Here is a 16,453-nt window from a genome sequence, read left to right on the forward strand (position 1 = left end):
AAAAACAGAATTAGAAGCTACAACATAGCTTAATGGTAGAGCATGTGCCTAGCATGCGCAATGCCCTGGGTTTGATGATAGAACTTAGAAAAATAGCTGTTAAATTTTTTTTTTCCTCTTAGGTTTTTGAGACAAGGTCTCACTATGTAGCTCAGGCTGGCCTTGAACTCACTATGTAGCATAGGCTGGCCTTGCATTCAGTGATCCTTCTGCCTCAACCCCCCAGTGCTGTGATTATAGGCATGTGCCACCATACTGGGTAAAAGCTGCTAATTTAAAAAATTAAAAATAGGGCTGGGGATTTAGCTCAGTGGTTCTGCCACCTGCCTCGCAAACGTAAGGTCCTGAGTTTGATCCCTGGTACCAAAAAAATAATAATGAAAATAAAAGATAGGAACATAATTATATATTGCATAATATATATATTATGTACATTACATTTTAAATTCCATCCTTTGGGAAAAACATAAGGGCAAGGGCAAACTCTTTTGGTCACTGGTTGCTGCCAGTCAGCTGAGAACAGTCCCATCCATTTAAAATCCCCACTGTACTACAAATATTAGTATTTTCTATGTGAATGATGACAAGATAAATCTTGCAAAGTAGTAATTTAATTGCATATCCCCACCCTTTTTAACTATAGAAGAGTTTTAGGAATGAACAAGTAAGAAATAATGGTGTTATGGTTTAGATCTAAAATGTTCCCCCAAAGTCTCATGTGTTCAGAAGGTGACTGGATCATGGGGGTGCTATACTCTACAGGGGGTTTATCCTAAATGTGCTTTTAGGAGATGGGGCCTGGTTGGAGGACGTGAGTCACTGGAGTATGCCTTTGCGGGGTGTCTCTTTCTCTCTGTTTCCTGGGTGCCATGGGTTCATTACCTTTCCTCTGCCAGGTCCTTTCACCATGCCATTTCTGCCTTGGAGCCAGCCAACCATGGACTGAAACCTCTGAAACCATGAGCCAAAATAAACCTCTCCTTCTTTAAGTTGTGTCCCACATTATGTCCCAGTGATGGGAAAATGAATTAATATACCAGCTGACTATGGACTAAACCCTCTGAAACCGTGACAAAATACACCTTTTCTTTTATATGGCATACTTTATCAAGAAATAAAAAGTGACTAATATAAATGGCCAAAGATAAAGCACTTCTCAAACACAAAAATGTATAATTATAGTTAATATATGATGCTCTTAAAGACTTAGAATTTGTATAAAATAAGATATACTTACCCTAAATTGTCCATATAGTGATATCATAGAAAAGAAAAGAACAACAGCCAGAGGACCCCAAAAGTCAGGATTGTCTCTCACTACTTGTCTATTAAAACCAAGTGATGGCATTGGCATCAAAACACATCGGATTTTGTAGTAAATATCCTTTAGATCGATATCCAATTCTTCCCTATAATTAAAAAAAAATTCTCAAAAGTGCACAATTCTGAATACTATGAAAGTTATAAAAGAATTTAAGAAAAGTTTAAGTTGGGCGTGGTGGTACATGCTGACAATCCCAGCACACAGGAGGTTGAGGCAGGATATTCATGAATTAGGCCAGTTTCGGCTACACAGTGAGTCTGAAGTCAGCATGGGATACATTGTGAGACCCTGTCACAACTTCCCACCCTAACCCCCATAATAAATATGTATGTATGTATATGTATTTATTTTTTGAGACAGCATCTTGCTATGTAGTTCAGGCTGGCCTTGAACTCACTATGTAGCCCAGGGTGGCCTCAAACTTGTGGTGATGTTCCCGCCTCAGCCTCTCGACAGATGGGATTATAGGTGTGTGCCACCACAACTGGCATGAAAAAGTTTTTAAGTTTAAATAACAACAGTATGATATCCACAGGTTAACAAAATATTTGCATTTGAAGTATCAAAATTCTGAGTCCAAGGTGAATTATCTCAACTTTAGAGATGTTTTGGTATTTCGGTATCTCTAAAGCTGGGATACATCACAGTTGCAGATGTCTTACAATTGCTGTTAGCTTGGAGAGAAGCCAAGTGCTTCCAAGAGCTGACTTTCCTTTTGCCAGTCTCCTGGAGGCACGATCTATTTAACACAACTGTAAATTAAACTGTCTGCTTGGGACTTTGGAACCATTCTGCTAATTCAGACTGTAAACCTTTAGAACTAGTGTGGGGTTTATATTCTCAGGGAAATTTTTTTCTATCAACATTCCACCCTATGTCAAACTGATGCAAACTTCACTGCTGTCTTTTCTATGTGGTAGATTATTTCTTACCCATCCTCACATTAACAAGAGATCTCTTTGATGTCTCAGATTTATGCTGTTTTAGGTACTTTTTAATTAATATTTATAATAACTTCATCTTACAATTTATAGCATCTTAGACTTGATGAAATACAGTATATTAACATTAAGAAAAACGTTTCAGGGTTTTTTTGTTTTGTTTTGTTTTTGATACCAGGGATTGAACTCAGGACCTTGCGCTTGCCAGGCAGGTGCTGTGCTTCTGAGCTACATCCCTGGCCCAAATGTTCGGTTTTTAATTCACCAATAATTACTACAAAGAAAAACCTAGGAATGCCTCAGTTTTACAAAGCTATAAGTTGGTTCTTCTTTCCAAAATTGTTAATTTACTTTTTTCTCCAGTTGAAAATTACAAAATTCAACAACTTCAACAATTATGGAGAAAGTACAGGTCTTCCTATAGTGTAAGTACCGAAGGCAGCTGTGGACTTTTCTATATAAGATGTTTTGGAAATCTTTTTAGAAATCTTAGTTTTAAACCTGAATTTAAACAACAAGCAACCAAAAGCCCTGTTTTTATTTTAGACTGCATGATTACTTGAGATATCAGATACACCCAAGTCAGAAGTTTGGAGTATATTCGTGTGTGTGTGTGTGTGTGTGTGTGTGTGTGTGTGTACAATATAAAACTGCCATTCCTTTACTTTTGGCCATGTAACATAAAAAAATTTCATTGTTTTAGTTTTTTACATAGTAAAAATGAAAATTGCTATAGCCTTTGACCAAAAAGGTTAAGATTTTCCACATCTGTCATTAAATTATATGAAAGAATATAAATAGCCCACAGACTATCTCTTAAAACCAAAAATACATATTATTTTTACATACAAGAGTGGCTTGTGATCTTCAGGATCATCATCTTCAACTTCCAAAAGCCAACCATAACCTCTTTGTCTCAGAAATGTAGTAGCTGTAGATTCTTTGACAAAATCTCCACCAAGGTTTAATTTGACATCTGGGGATGCTATAGATCCACTGAGATCTTAGGAGAAAACAGAACAAAATTGTAAACCAAGGTAAAATGTGTGAATTTTAACCAAAGTGAACACATACTCAGTTAAAATATCATCATTTGGGTATTTGCTACTATATACAATCTTCAAATTTTATAGTTGATAGACATACCATTTTTTACTTTATAAGAAAAAAACGAAAGATGAAAGGTGAAAAGACGAAAGGTTTTATAGCTAATTAGCTAGAAGCTAGACTTACAAAAGTAACTTTTAAATTAAAATGGAAGGAGGGAGGGGTAGGGAAGAGGACGTAAAAGGAATTAAGATGTGGTATGAACATGTACCAACTTCCCATAATGAATGTAATCATTACATACTGTAAATATATACTAATAAAAATAAAAATGTAAACAATTACAATAACAAATGTACATGAATTGCAATAAAAGTTTAAAAACTGGGAAAAAATTAAATAGGAGATATGTAAAAATACATTATTTGATATCATTTTGGATGTTCATTACTGTATAGATTATGTGTATCAGAACAAATGATATAAATCCTTTTATGAGGAATCATATCCATATATATATAAACCATTAGATATAATTTATTTGCTTAAGAAAAAATTTCTTAGGTTTTTCATGTATTTATTCAAATATTCTTTCACTGACATCACATATGCTAAGTGATTCATATATTAATGCTTAGTTCTGGATAAATCTGATGAGTTCCCTGCTATTTAAACAAACTCTTTACATAATTACACTATTCATCTTTAGTTTTGACAAAAATAAAAGGTTGTGAATACTTGTGTGGCTTTTTAGGTCAGCTCTAATAGAAGTTGAAGCCTTTATGAGTTATTCATATTCAAAAATAAATCCCAGCTGGGCATGGTGGCGCATGCCTGTAAACCCAGCCCTCAGGAGGCTGAAGCAGAAGGAATGCTATGAGTCTGAAGCCAGCCTGGGATACACAATGAGTTCAAGGTCAGTCTGAACTACATATGGAGACCCTGTCTCAAAAAAAAAAACAAAAACCCATCCATAGTCTATAGCATCTTACAGGTTACAAATATTCATGAATAGGAAATAAAGATTTGCTTCAAGTCATGCAGGAATTAAAAAGAAAAAAACCACATTTGTAGGACCAGACAATATGCACTAGTAAACAAATGTCAATGTTGTTAACTCGTCACATGACTGGCACTTTACCTTAGAAAAATGATTTTAGCGACAGTGAACCTTTAACACAAATCCCCCTCTAGAGATCATCTCTAACCAATACTAAAGTTGGCTTCCTTAAAACAAAACAAAAGCTAGGTTTTTTATATACAGTACAAAGAGCTCAACCTGAACAGCATTTTAAATCCTGGCATGGCTCTTGAGAACTGACATTAAAATTTTGGCTTAAGCTTCAATGAGCGGTTCAATTATGAGTCACTTCCTGATCTACTTGTGACAACTCCTGCAATTAACTGTAACAACAAAAGTTCACATCAGCTTAACTATTAAGTTAGACACAAATCATTTATCTTCTGGGCTCCATAAAGTTCCTTCCAGGATAGACATGGCTCTTCTCCCACACCCTTTGGTCAAACTGGAGGATTAAACCCAGGGCTTTACAAACATGCTAAGCAAACTCTCCACCACTAAGCTACATGGTTGGGCCCCTAAAAGTTTATTAGAAGTTTACTCAAGTAAACAAAATGCAAGCAGTGTACTTTTGAAACTACCATCCTTCTCTACCTGAAGTTTAAAAGTAGTCCCCACTGATGCTGTCAGAAACTTTAGTTAAAATATCCCTTCAAAATTACCTTCTAGAGCCAAGGATTTAGCTCAGTGGTTCTGGCGCCTGCCTTGCAAGTGCAAGGTCCCAAGTTCGATCCCCAGCACAAAAAAAAAAAAAAAAAAAAATTACCTTCTAAGCAGGGCATCATGGTGCGCTCCTATGATCCTAGCACTTAGAAGGCTGATGCAGGAGGATCGCCATGAGTTCCACACCAGCTTGGGCTACATAGTGAGTTCAAGCCCAGCCTGAACCACATAGTGAGACCCTGTCTCAAAAAACAAAAGGCCCGGGGATTTAGCTCAGCGGTGCCACACCTGTCTTGCAAGCGCAAGGTTCAATCCCCAGTACCAAAAAAAAAAACACCCAGCCCCAACAGGGGTGGGTGTATGCAAAAAACAAAAACAAAATTACTTTCTGCTTCTCTGTTATAATCTAAATCTTGTATTTCTAAATTGATATTGAAAAAGGTGGAATATAACTAAAATTCCAATTCCAATAGGTACAAAGAGTACTTTTGCCTGATTTACCAAGAAGGTTTAGATCAGGAAATCACTGCAGTGACATCAGAGGTTTTTACAACTATGAGGTTAGAAAGGACTTTGTTTCTTGTTCTCCAATAAGTGCTAAAGCCCTCAATGTAAGTTTTTAAAAATGATATTACAAATTGTAGTACTAAGGAATGTTGTGCTAAGGAATTGTACATGTTTAGCACTTTGTAACTAGGATGAATACTAGAACTTCAAAAGGGCACCTTGAGCCTGGCATGGTGGCACACACCTGCAATCCCAGCTGAATTCAAGCTGTACGGCCAGCTTGAACTACACAGAGACCCTGTCTCAAAAAAAAAAAAAAAATCTTAAAAAAATTCCTTCTTGGGCTGGGGATTTAGCTCAGTGGTTCCACTGCCTGCCTCAAAAGCACAAAGCCCCAAGTTTGATCCTCAGTACCAAAAAAAAAAAATTCCTTCTTACTATACTATATGTATTACTGCCATTTTAAAATAAAAACAATGTAAAGATAATACATAAATGTAAGTGGATTTAAAAGGAAGCACTATTTGAAAAAATTTACGGCAAAAAATCATAAAAAGTATTTTCACTGCTAGTTGGGTGCAGTGGTGCATGCCTATAACCCCAGCTGCTCTAATCCCAGGTACCGGAGACGGTAAGGAAGGAGAATCACAAATTGGGAGGCCAGCCTGGGCAATTTAACAAGAACTTATCTCAAAATTAACAAATAAAAGTAAAAGAGCTGGGGATATAGCTCAGTGGTAGAGGTTCCTAAGTTTGACTCCACAGAACCACAAAAATAAATAAATAAATAAATAAATAAATTTAAAAATTAAAATAAAGGGTTGGGGATGCAGTTCAGTAGTACAGCCCTTGCCTAGCAAGCATAAGGCCCTAGGGTTCAATCCCTGGTACCACCACCACAACAATAAAGTTTCCACCACTGTTTGGTCTTAGAGTAAGGAAAAATACTTAAGTTTCAAGTCTTATTAAAAGCCATCTTTGGAAAAACTCCAAGACAAAATTTAGCAGTAATTTCCCTCTGTCCACCCCAAATATAGAACTGAGTAAGGGATACTTTGAATATTCTACTCAGGGTGAGAACTAAAAAAGAAAATTTTTCTTGAGACAAGGTCTCATTAGTTAGTGCAGGGTGGCCTTGAACTCACTAAGTAGCCCAGGTTGGCCTCAAGGTGATCCTGTTGCCTCAGGCTCCTGAGTGCTGGGACTATAGTCATGAACCAACACACCCAGTTGAAAACTAAATTTTGAAGCAAGAAGAACTTTTGTCAGTACATTTACTGATGTGTCCCTAGATAAATTCTTGATTTCTGTGAAAGAGTAATACGGTGTAATGAACAATGAACTTATTGTTGGTATGTGTCAACTTTTTTTTTTTAAACTGTAGGCTTTTTTTATTCAGTTAAGAGGTAGACAGATGAACATGGAAGGCTGTCCCATTTAACTTGCCCAAAGTTCATATTCCACTTCATTCATCCATCCCACATTGCCAGAAATCTTAAAGAAATTATGAAGATTGCCAAAAGGCTTTTTCTCCCTACTTCTTCACAACAGTCAATGAACTGCTTGCAAAGAAGTTACTAGTAACTTAAATTTTCACTGTGTTCAAAAAACCTCATCCCTCTAAGAAGTTCCCACATATGCCAATAGAACCTGCCACAACTGACAGGATGGCAGAGTGCCAATGATTCTATTTCTATAGGAGACTACAAGGGAAGCTTCAGTCACAAGTTTTGTTTTTAAATCCCTGTACATGTTAGGGCAAAAGCTGGTGAAACCAACAAAGCAGAGTACACTCCATCAACTGGCTCTGCATGATTGTTTTAAAAAAAGAAAAAAGAAAAGAAACACGCACATACATACACACACAATTATCTTCAGAGACATTAAAACATAATGGAGGGCCGGGGATGTAGCTCAGTGGTCACGGTGCCTGCCTTGCAAGTGCAAGGTCCCGAGTTCGATCCCTGGTACCAAAACAAAAAAAAAAACCGAACCAAACAAAATAATGGAATTGAAGCCTGATACAAAAAGTAGAGAAATATGTACAGGAATTCAAAGCCCAGAAAGAAAGGGGACTTCAGGAGGAACCAGTGGAAACCTGGCTATTTTACATAGCTAATTTTGAGACAAGTCACATTTAGCACAAAAGCGATTACAGCATAAAGTAACACTTCCTTTCCACAGCTCCCAAACTTTCAAAGACTTTTTCAAGACTTGTCAGGTCTTCGGTAACACTGTAATCATTCTTCAAGGGAGCAGGAATGTGTAAGGTGGTCCAAACATTGACACAAATTTACATCTCACATTTATACTCTCAAGTAAGATATTTGAAGACTGCCTTGATACCAGCACTGATAATGCCAGAAATGGGGACTGTGACAAACCAGGCCATAAAAATGTTGCGAAACAGTCGCCAGTCAACAGCCTTCTTAGATCGGACTCAGCCAACAGATACAACAGAGTCCACTTTACAATGTATTGTACTGATGGGAAGGCCAATATTTGATGCAATTACCACAGTGAGGCAGATGCCAGTTCAATACTGAAGCCACTTGAGGGTGTGATTGGGGTCAGATCTTTGCCCATGGTCTGGATAACTCTCCTTCCCCAAACCCACAGCCCAACACAGACGTCAACACCACCATAGAGTAGAAGCCATATTGGTGTTGCCTCTTTTGAAGAAACATCCCCAGTCTGATAAACGAGATACAAAGCAACCAGAGGTCCGATGGCATTGCTAACGTCATTGCCACCATGGGCGAAAGACCCAAAGCAGGCTGTAAGGATCTGCAGGACCTGGAAGAGGAGCGAAACTTCAGGCTTATCCTGGTCATACCATTCTTCCAAAGAACCACTACTTCCTTTTCTGTCACCCAGACCCATCTCGGCCTTGACACTCATGTCCATCTCAGACACAGAGTGAAGGTCAGACACAGCATTGCAGTAACTGGTGTAACTATCCATTCGAATTCGCTTCTTGGTGTCTGCACTGGGCCAGGTCAGCTTCTCCATTTCTTCACCCTTCTGTTCTCCTTCTTTGACACGGAATGAATCCAGAGGTATGCCACAAATTGCCATGGTGTAGGAAGTATAGCTATTATTGCACCTCAAGGGCTTGTCACCTGAGTCTCCCATGCAGTCTCCCACCTTGGCCAGATATAACTTATGGAGCAGCTCTTTGTACAAGCCAGAATCTTTATGCACTGTGTGATACTGATAATGTCCACTTGAGTTTGATTGCTGACAGCTTGACTGAACTGAACAAGGTTCCCATCAGGCAACTCCACTGCACCGTTTATGGTGCTAGCTACACTGGTCTCCTCCTTCAGGTCTACTCTGGGAAGCCTCTCTCGCTCTGGAGCTTCCTCCAGGTCTCCGAGTTTGAAAGATACTGTTCTCTCCTCCACCACAGCCCAAAGGAGGACATTGGCAGATCCTACCTCAGATACAGGAACCCGGCTTTCAGTATCACTGAGAAACAACTTTGTTTCTTCATGGTCTTCTTTCAACCTATTCTTTTTCTCCATTAAGGGGCTTTCAGAAGGACTAGATTTTATTTCTCGTTTGATTTTTCTCTTCATCCTGGGACATACAAAGAACCACACGAAAAGGGCACAGAAAACTGCACATCCCACCGAGATGAGGATGGTACCCCACAGAGGAAGTTTGTTAAAGTCTAGCAACGGTGCTCCAGTATACATGATGGAAACAAGATTTATTCCAATTGTGCAGGCATAAAAAACTGGCAAAGCTCACAAACCATTAGGAACCAGGTCTGCCTTATGGAGGATGAATGCACGAACAAAGAAGAATAAAACTCCAGACATAATACCAGAAAGCAGTGGAGAGACGAACCAAGGCATCACAATTTTTATAAGTTTAGATCACTTGACACCCTCCTGGCCCTTGGCCACAAGGGAGAAACCAATGGTTGCACCAACAATACAATGGGTCCCAGAAATGGGGAGCTTCAAAAATGAAGCCTCTACCTGCCACACCACAGAACCAAACATAGGATTGACTGAACCTGCCATCAGCTCTTGGGTGGAATTGTACATCTCCACATCAATTAAGCCCTGCCAGATGGTTTCGCTCACTTTGGCCCTCAGTAAGACAGACCCCACAGTTTCAAAGAAGCTAGCTAGGATGCAGGCCTGCTTCAGGGTCACTACACCCGAGCCCACACCTGTACCAAACGAATTTGCTACATCATTGGCTCCCACAGAGAATGCCAAGATAAATGCAATGATGAAGCCCAAGATGAGCATCTATAATGGACCAAAAGCAGCAGCAGTAGTAGCAGTCATTCTCTAGAGTAGTGGGTTTTTTTTAATTAATGAGAGAATTACTGAGCGGCTTTCAAGATGTGTAAACAGAAATACGAGGTATCAAAAATGTTATAATAACAATATATATAAAATTAAATACTGTAAACTACAGCACAGAAACCGAGCTGGGGAGTTACTGTTATACACTGTGTATGGGCGTCTGTTGTCTGGGGTGTCTTTGGCTCTGGAGGGCTAGAAGCACGAAGCAGAATTCCATGGCGGATTACAGAAAGGATGCAAGTTCACCCTGGGGAGCGAGGAGGGAAAAAATAAAAATAGCAGCGCGGGGGGGGGGGGCACTTCTGCACTCCGCCGTGTCCACTGCGCCAGCCGGCCCTGTCCCCCGCAGGTAGCTTTTACTTAAGGAAAAAGAGCAAGGATAAATATCATTTCAATTGAAAATGAAATTCATGTGTGCTTTAAGTCTAACCCAGAATTGAGTATTTGTGTAGCAAAAAGAAAAATAAGTTCATTTTGCTCTGAGGAAGCAAATTTAATTAAGTTTTTTTTCTTTTTTTTGGTACCGGGGATTGAACTCAGGTCCTTGCGCTTGTGCAGCAGGCAGCAAAACCACTGAGCTAAATCCCCGGCCCAAGATAACATTTTAATGCATTGTAGGCCTATGAAAGAAATTAAGCAAGTAATACATGAAAATTTTATAACTGCTAGAACCATTAGAGCTCAATCTTAAATATGTATTTTCAAAGGCTTGTATAAAGTTGTATCCTACTTCGTTTTGCTTTGCTTTTGGTACTGGGAACTGAACCCAGGGAGCACTGAACCACATCCCTACCCTTTTTACTTTATTGTGAGGCAAGGTCTTGCTAAGTTGCCTAGGCTGGCCTTGAACTTGCAATTCTCCTGCCTCAGCCTCCTGTGTGCCTGGTATTTTATTTCATTTATTAATTTTTTAATTTTAATTTTATTGGTACATTTTAGATATACATAATAACATCCATCATGGGGAATTTGTGCCTGTACATGATATATCTTGCCTTTTTTTCCCTATCCCTCTCCACTCTCTTTGCCCCCTCTTCCCTTCCTTATTTACAAAAGCTTTGTTTCCATTTTTTCCTTCTTTTTGTTTGTTTGAGTGCCTGGTATTACAGGGATGTACCACTGTGCCTAGTCTTCAGTTATGTTTCTGTTTATATTCGTCTGGCTTATAGTTGTAGTATTTTCATTAACACTATCAGTAAATTTTCATATTATATATTAAAAGTAAATTAAACGTTCTGAGCCTACCGTTAGAAAAATTAAATCCTATTTCAGGATAGTTATTTAACAGACTTTTTTTGGGTTGCCTTCTGATGTATTTATTTTGAAAAACTACAAATTCACAAGAAGTTGCAAAACAGTATAGAGAGGTCCTATGTAGCCTGCATCCAGTTTCCCAATGGTACCACCTCATTTAACTATCAAAACAAGGACATTGACACTGGTGCCATCCAAAGACCTTACTCAGATTTCAACATTTTTTGTTTTTTGTGGGGTTTTTTTGGTACCAGGGATGGAACTCAGGACCTTGCACTCAGGAGGCAGGCGAGGTGCCACTGAGCTAAATCCCTGGCACAGATTTCACCAGTTTTACATGTACTCATGCATGTTTTTTTGTTTTTTGTTTTTTGTTTTTGACCAGGGATTGAACTCTGGTGCTTGCATTTGCGCAGCAGGCAGTGAAGCCGCTGAGCTAAATCCCTGGCCCTCATGCATGTATTTTTATACAACTTTATCACATTTGTACATCTGTATAATGCATTGTGGGCTTCAAAATTTATGAAAACAAAGCATGTTTTAAAAAAGGTAAATCTTGGGCTGGAGATTTAGCTCAGTGGTTCCACCGCCTGCCTAGCAAGCGCAAGGTCCTGAGTTCACTCTCCAGTACCAAAAAAAGGAAATCTTAAGGGCTGGAGGTTTGGCTCAGTGGCATCTTCACCTGCCTTGCAAGCTGAAGGTCCTGAGAAAATCTTGCTTACCAAGCGTATGTTAAGCAGTTTGTTTCCAAAGATTATGGAAGATGAGATGGGGAAAAATTAAGAGCATACTATCAGGTAAAATATTCCTTGTCTCTAGCAAGTGTTTCTTTGTGCATACCCTCTGGTTCTGTATCCTATGAGATATTTTCCATAAAAGGCTTCTGATGTCCACTAAGTTTAGAAAACTTTGCATATCATAAGCCCTACTTGCAGTTTCAGAATTAATAGTAGCATATTAAAGGAACTAAAAACTCTACATTAAGGACACTGGTTTAACTTTGCTTGGCACATTATCTACCAAATTCCTGTTATCAGAGAACCATTTCTGCTTTAGGAAACACTGTTGAAGATACTTCACAGAAAACATGTGCAGATCCAGCAGAGTACTGGTACGGACTCTGGGATCCTAAGGAATTAGGAAATAACCAGGACATTTTGGCTATGAAAACAAGGAAAAGGGAAGTAATAGCTTCAACTAAGAAATAGATCAGCCGGGGATTTAGCTCAGAGGCGCTGAGCTTGGCTCACAAGCATAAGGTACTGAGTTTGAGCCCTGGTACCAAAGGAAAAAAAAAAAAAAAAAGAAATACATCAATTAGGAAGGGATTTGTAATAGTAGAGATGGAAGAAAACAGAGAAAGAAAATGTTTCAGAGAAAAACAGAGAAGAGAAATATCCCAAAAGAGGCAGGAGAAATGGGAATAAAAGCGGTGACAGCTGAGTGGCACACACCTGTAAGCCCAGCACTCTGAGAGACTGGGGCAGGAGAATCACAAATAGGAGCACAGAATGGGCACCTCAGCAACTTAGTAAGACCCTGTCTCAAAATAAAAAATAACAAAGGGCTGGGGATATAGCTCAGTGTGAAGGCTCTCTGGGTTCAATCCCAAGTACTGAGGAAAAAATCAAGATGGTTTACTGGGTATCTTAGATCATTTTTCTTGCTTAGTTATCTCTGTTCATGTTCTTCCCAACTACTTGTTCAATTTCTGTTGAATTAGTGTTGGCTTCACTTCTAGCAGCAACTTTGCCTTAATAAAAAAGTATGTAGTCATTCATTCACTGCACAAACATTTAAGATGTGCTGGGCTCCACATACCCATAGGTAGTGGGTATGATACTGTGATGCAGTAAAGCAGGGCTTCTAAAACCAAGGAACTCATAGTTTAAATTAGCACTGTTTTAGGTCTGGAAAGAGTAAGATACAGAAACTGCTTCCATTTCAATTACTGCACCTGCATAGTACTTTTTTTTGTTTGTTTTGTGTTTTGAGACAGGGTCTCACTATGCAGTTCAGGCTGGCCTTGAACTCGCTATGTAGTCCAAGCTGACCTTGAACTCATGGCAATCTTCCTGCCTCAGCCTCCCAAGTGCTGGGAGGGATTACAAGTGTGCGCCACCACTCCTGGCTTGCACTTGTATAGTTCTTACATGATGCTCTTTCACCTTTTTAGTCTAAGAAAAAAAAATTTTTTTTAAAGTTATCATTACATTCTTGTTTTACACATGCATTTCATTACTGTCTCTAGATGGAGTTTTATACAACAGACCTGAATATTCAATCTGGAGTTCCTTACTCATCCATTTATTTTCTTATTCACACATAGCTCTTTTTTCTCCACTATTGGGGACTGAACCCAGAGCCTTGTACATCCTAGGCAATCACTCTACCACTCTACCATCACATCTCCAGCCCATAGCTCATGTTCTTTTAACTTGTACCTAAGGATCTTGCTTTTTAAATAATCCTCACTATATTCTTATAAATGTGCTTTTCATTTTATAGGGAACAAAATGGAAGCTCATAGAAGATATGTAATTGCCTAGTATCACATGGCTACTATAAGAATTGGGGGGCTGGGGATTTAGCTCAGTGGTTCCACCACCTGCCTTGCAAGCACAAGGTCCCGAGTTCAATCCCTGGTACCAAAAAAAAAAAAAAAAAGAATTGGGTATTTCGCTTAAGTCTCTGTGGCTACAAACCCAATAAGTTTTATTCTTTTTTTTTTTTTTTTGGTACTGGTGATAGAACTCGGGTCCTTGCACTTTTGAGGCAGGCGCCGGAACCACTGAGCTAAATCCCTGGCACCAATAAGTTTTATTCTTTTAAAATGTGCTAAGTGTATTGTTGTTTTTGAGACAGGGTCTTGCTATACAGTTCAGGCTGGCCTCAAACTCATGGCAATTCTCCTGTCTCAGCCTCCAAAGTGCTGGGAATTCAGGTGTGCACCACCACACCCAGCTTTTAAAATGTACTTTTATACTCCTGTCTATAAAGGACACATAAGGTGTTTAAAAAGCAAAAATAATTTAATTAAATAATTCCTGAGTTCCATCCCTGGTACCCCCCCAAAAAACAACAACAACAAACCCACAATTTGCTTTTTAATACATATATTTTAGGTTCTGTGGTAAGTTCTGGTATACAGAAAACATTGAGGAAGTCTCTGTTTCAGAAGGACAATTAAGCAAAGTTTTACCAAAGAAGCATTTGAGTTCAGTCAAGTTTTAACTTGATGTAAAGAGAAAGGCAAAGTATGAAGAGTAGGATGTGGTGACAAAACACTTAATGTATTTTAGGAAAAAAAGATATATGTGGACAAACAGTAATGATAGGAACCATTAAGAACAAGAGACATGGGCCAGGGATTTAGCTTAGTGGTTTCGCCGCCTGTTGCATGCAAGGACCCAAGTTTGATCCCAGGTACCAAAAATAGAACAAGAGACTTGGTCAGAATTTAGAAAGGAATAAACTGAAAAGATTTATGGTTAGAGAACAGCATAAAAAGGAGAAAAGCAAGAATTTATGTGACATACATAGGAACTAGAATAAAGAACTGGAATTGTAGCATAAAATTTTCATATTAGGAAACAATAAAAAATAAGTCTGGGGACAGGTAATACTGGGACCCAAGTAGCAGCATCATTACTTATATATGCAGAGCACTTAACTCTGCCAAATATAGTATTAAGTGTTTTACATGTGCAAAGTATTTGAGCACTTGGGTATTATTAGTCCATTTGTAGATGAGAAAACTGAGGTTAAGAGAGGATAAGCAACTTGGCCAAGATGATAGAGATAACTGGTAAAGCCAGAAAGCCAGGTTGCAAACTTAGGACACTTTATACTTCAGATGTACTACTCAATGTATAAAATACAAGAAAAAGACATCATGGTTTAGTAGAAAGAAATATAAGGAGGCAGAAGATTAGTTCTTTTTTTTTGGTACTGGGGATCGAACTTGGGTCCTTGCGCTTGCGCAGCAGGCAGCGAAACCACTGAGCTAAATCCCCGGCCCACCAAAAAATTTTTAAAAAGTAGCCAGGCGTGGTAAGACATGCCTTATAATCCCAGCATTCAGGAGGCTGAGGCAGGAGGATTGCTTTGAGTTTCAGGCCAGCCTGGGCTACACAGTTCAACACCAGCCTGAACTACATAGTAAGACCCTGCCTGAAAATTTTTAATTGCCTTACTGGGGATTAAACCTAGGACATTTGCACCGGGCTACATCCCCAGCCCCTCCATCCCACCCCCCCTTTTGTTCCCCTATTTTGGGACAGGGTCTCCACAAGTCACTAAGTTGCTCAGGCTGAGGTTGAACTTTTGATTTTGATCCTCCTGCCTCAGTTTCAGCTTCCCAAAGTGCTGGGATTACAGTCTGTCAGCTGTTTATTTTACTTTTAAAACCATAATCATTATCGTTAAAAAAAAATACCACTCAAACAGCAAAATAAGGGAAACAAAACAAGGGAAAACAAGCTATACTCATTGCACTACGAAATCGTATCTCTGAGAAAAATCTACAGTCTTCTCTAGCCCGAAATTTCTACCTAAACTAATCTACATTTTCATATCCGACAGTAGGTCTGGTCACTGTAAAGTATACAAAAATATAATTGAAAATGACTAGTAAAGATTCAGGGTAAAAAAGAATTGAGTATGGAAATGGGACAAAGGAGAAAAACATTTTCCTGTGCTGCAGAAAAACCTCCCCAGCACAACGGCTTCCTCAAAGCAGTAGTAAGCAATGTGTAAAAGCTGGGCAACTTAGCAAATTAGGACATTTAGTTAAATTATGCGGAGGCCGGGGATTTAGCTCAGTGGTTTCGTCGCCTGCCGTACAAGAGCAAGGTCCCGAAACAAGGTCCCGAGTTCGATCCCCGGCACCAAAAAAAAAAAAAGATAACTGTGTAAATTATGCTAAGTTTCCAATGTACCTGGGTTAACCTTTCTGAATGCCGAGGTCAAACAGTATCAAGTGAAACAAAAACCGGGATCCAAGCAATCAAATTCAATAAAAACCACGAATTCCTTGAAGTTTGTATTTACAGCGGCAAATCTAATCCCTGCAAAGATTTTTCTATTGATTAACAGAAACACATGACTACTTTCTTGTTCTTATTCTTGGATACCTCCCATGGCCAATCTGCCTTTTTTCTGAGAAACTGCGAGAAATCGCAGAAATAAAACCTCAGGGTTCCCTGTGTCCCCCTGCGGTGAATAAGCCAGCCAGAAAGCCCTGCTCCCAGGCTGGGTGGGGAAAGCCAGGAGCTGCCGAGTCACTGGAGCTTTCGGAAGACAGCGG

General features: G+C 39.1%; 1 protein-coding gene and 1 pseudogene across 3 annotated transcripts in view; both read right to left on the reverse strand.

Annotated features, from left to right (window-relative positions):
* Yipf4 (Yip1 domain family member 4) overlaps positions 1-16,453 on the reverse strand; it is a 36,211-nt gene that overhangs the window by 19,287 nt on the left and 471 nt on the right. For all 3 annotated transcript variants that reach the window (XM_087216488.1, XM_004839271.3, XM_004839272.3), the window contains exons 2-3: positions 3,115-3,268; positions 1,238-1,409 (exon numbers count right to left, since the gene is read on the reverse strand). In XM_087216488.1, the coding sequence (XP_087072614.1) occupies positions 1,238-1,409; positions 3,115-3,268 (326 nt within the window). The remainder of the gene's footprint in view (positions 1-1,237; positions 1,410-3,114; positions 3,269-16,453) is intronic.
* Positions 7,727-9,409, reverse strand: LOC106008878 (sodium-dependent phosphate transporter 1 pseudogene; annotated as a pseudogene).

This window comes from Heterocephalus glaber, unplaced genomic scaffold (genome assembly GCF_053883595.1).
Source record: "Heterocephalus glaber isolate CG9 unplaced genomic scaffold, H.glaber_assembly_v1.0 deba00001457, whole genome shotgun sequence".
Classification (NCBI taxonomy): Eukaryota; Metazoa; Chordata; class Mammalia; order Rodentia; family Bathyergidae; genus Heterocephalus; species Heterocephalus glaber.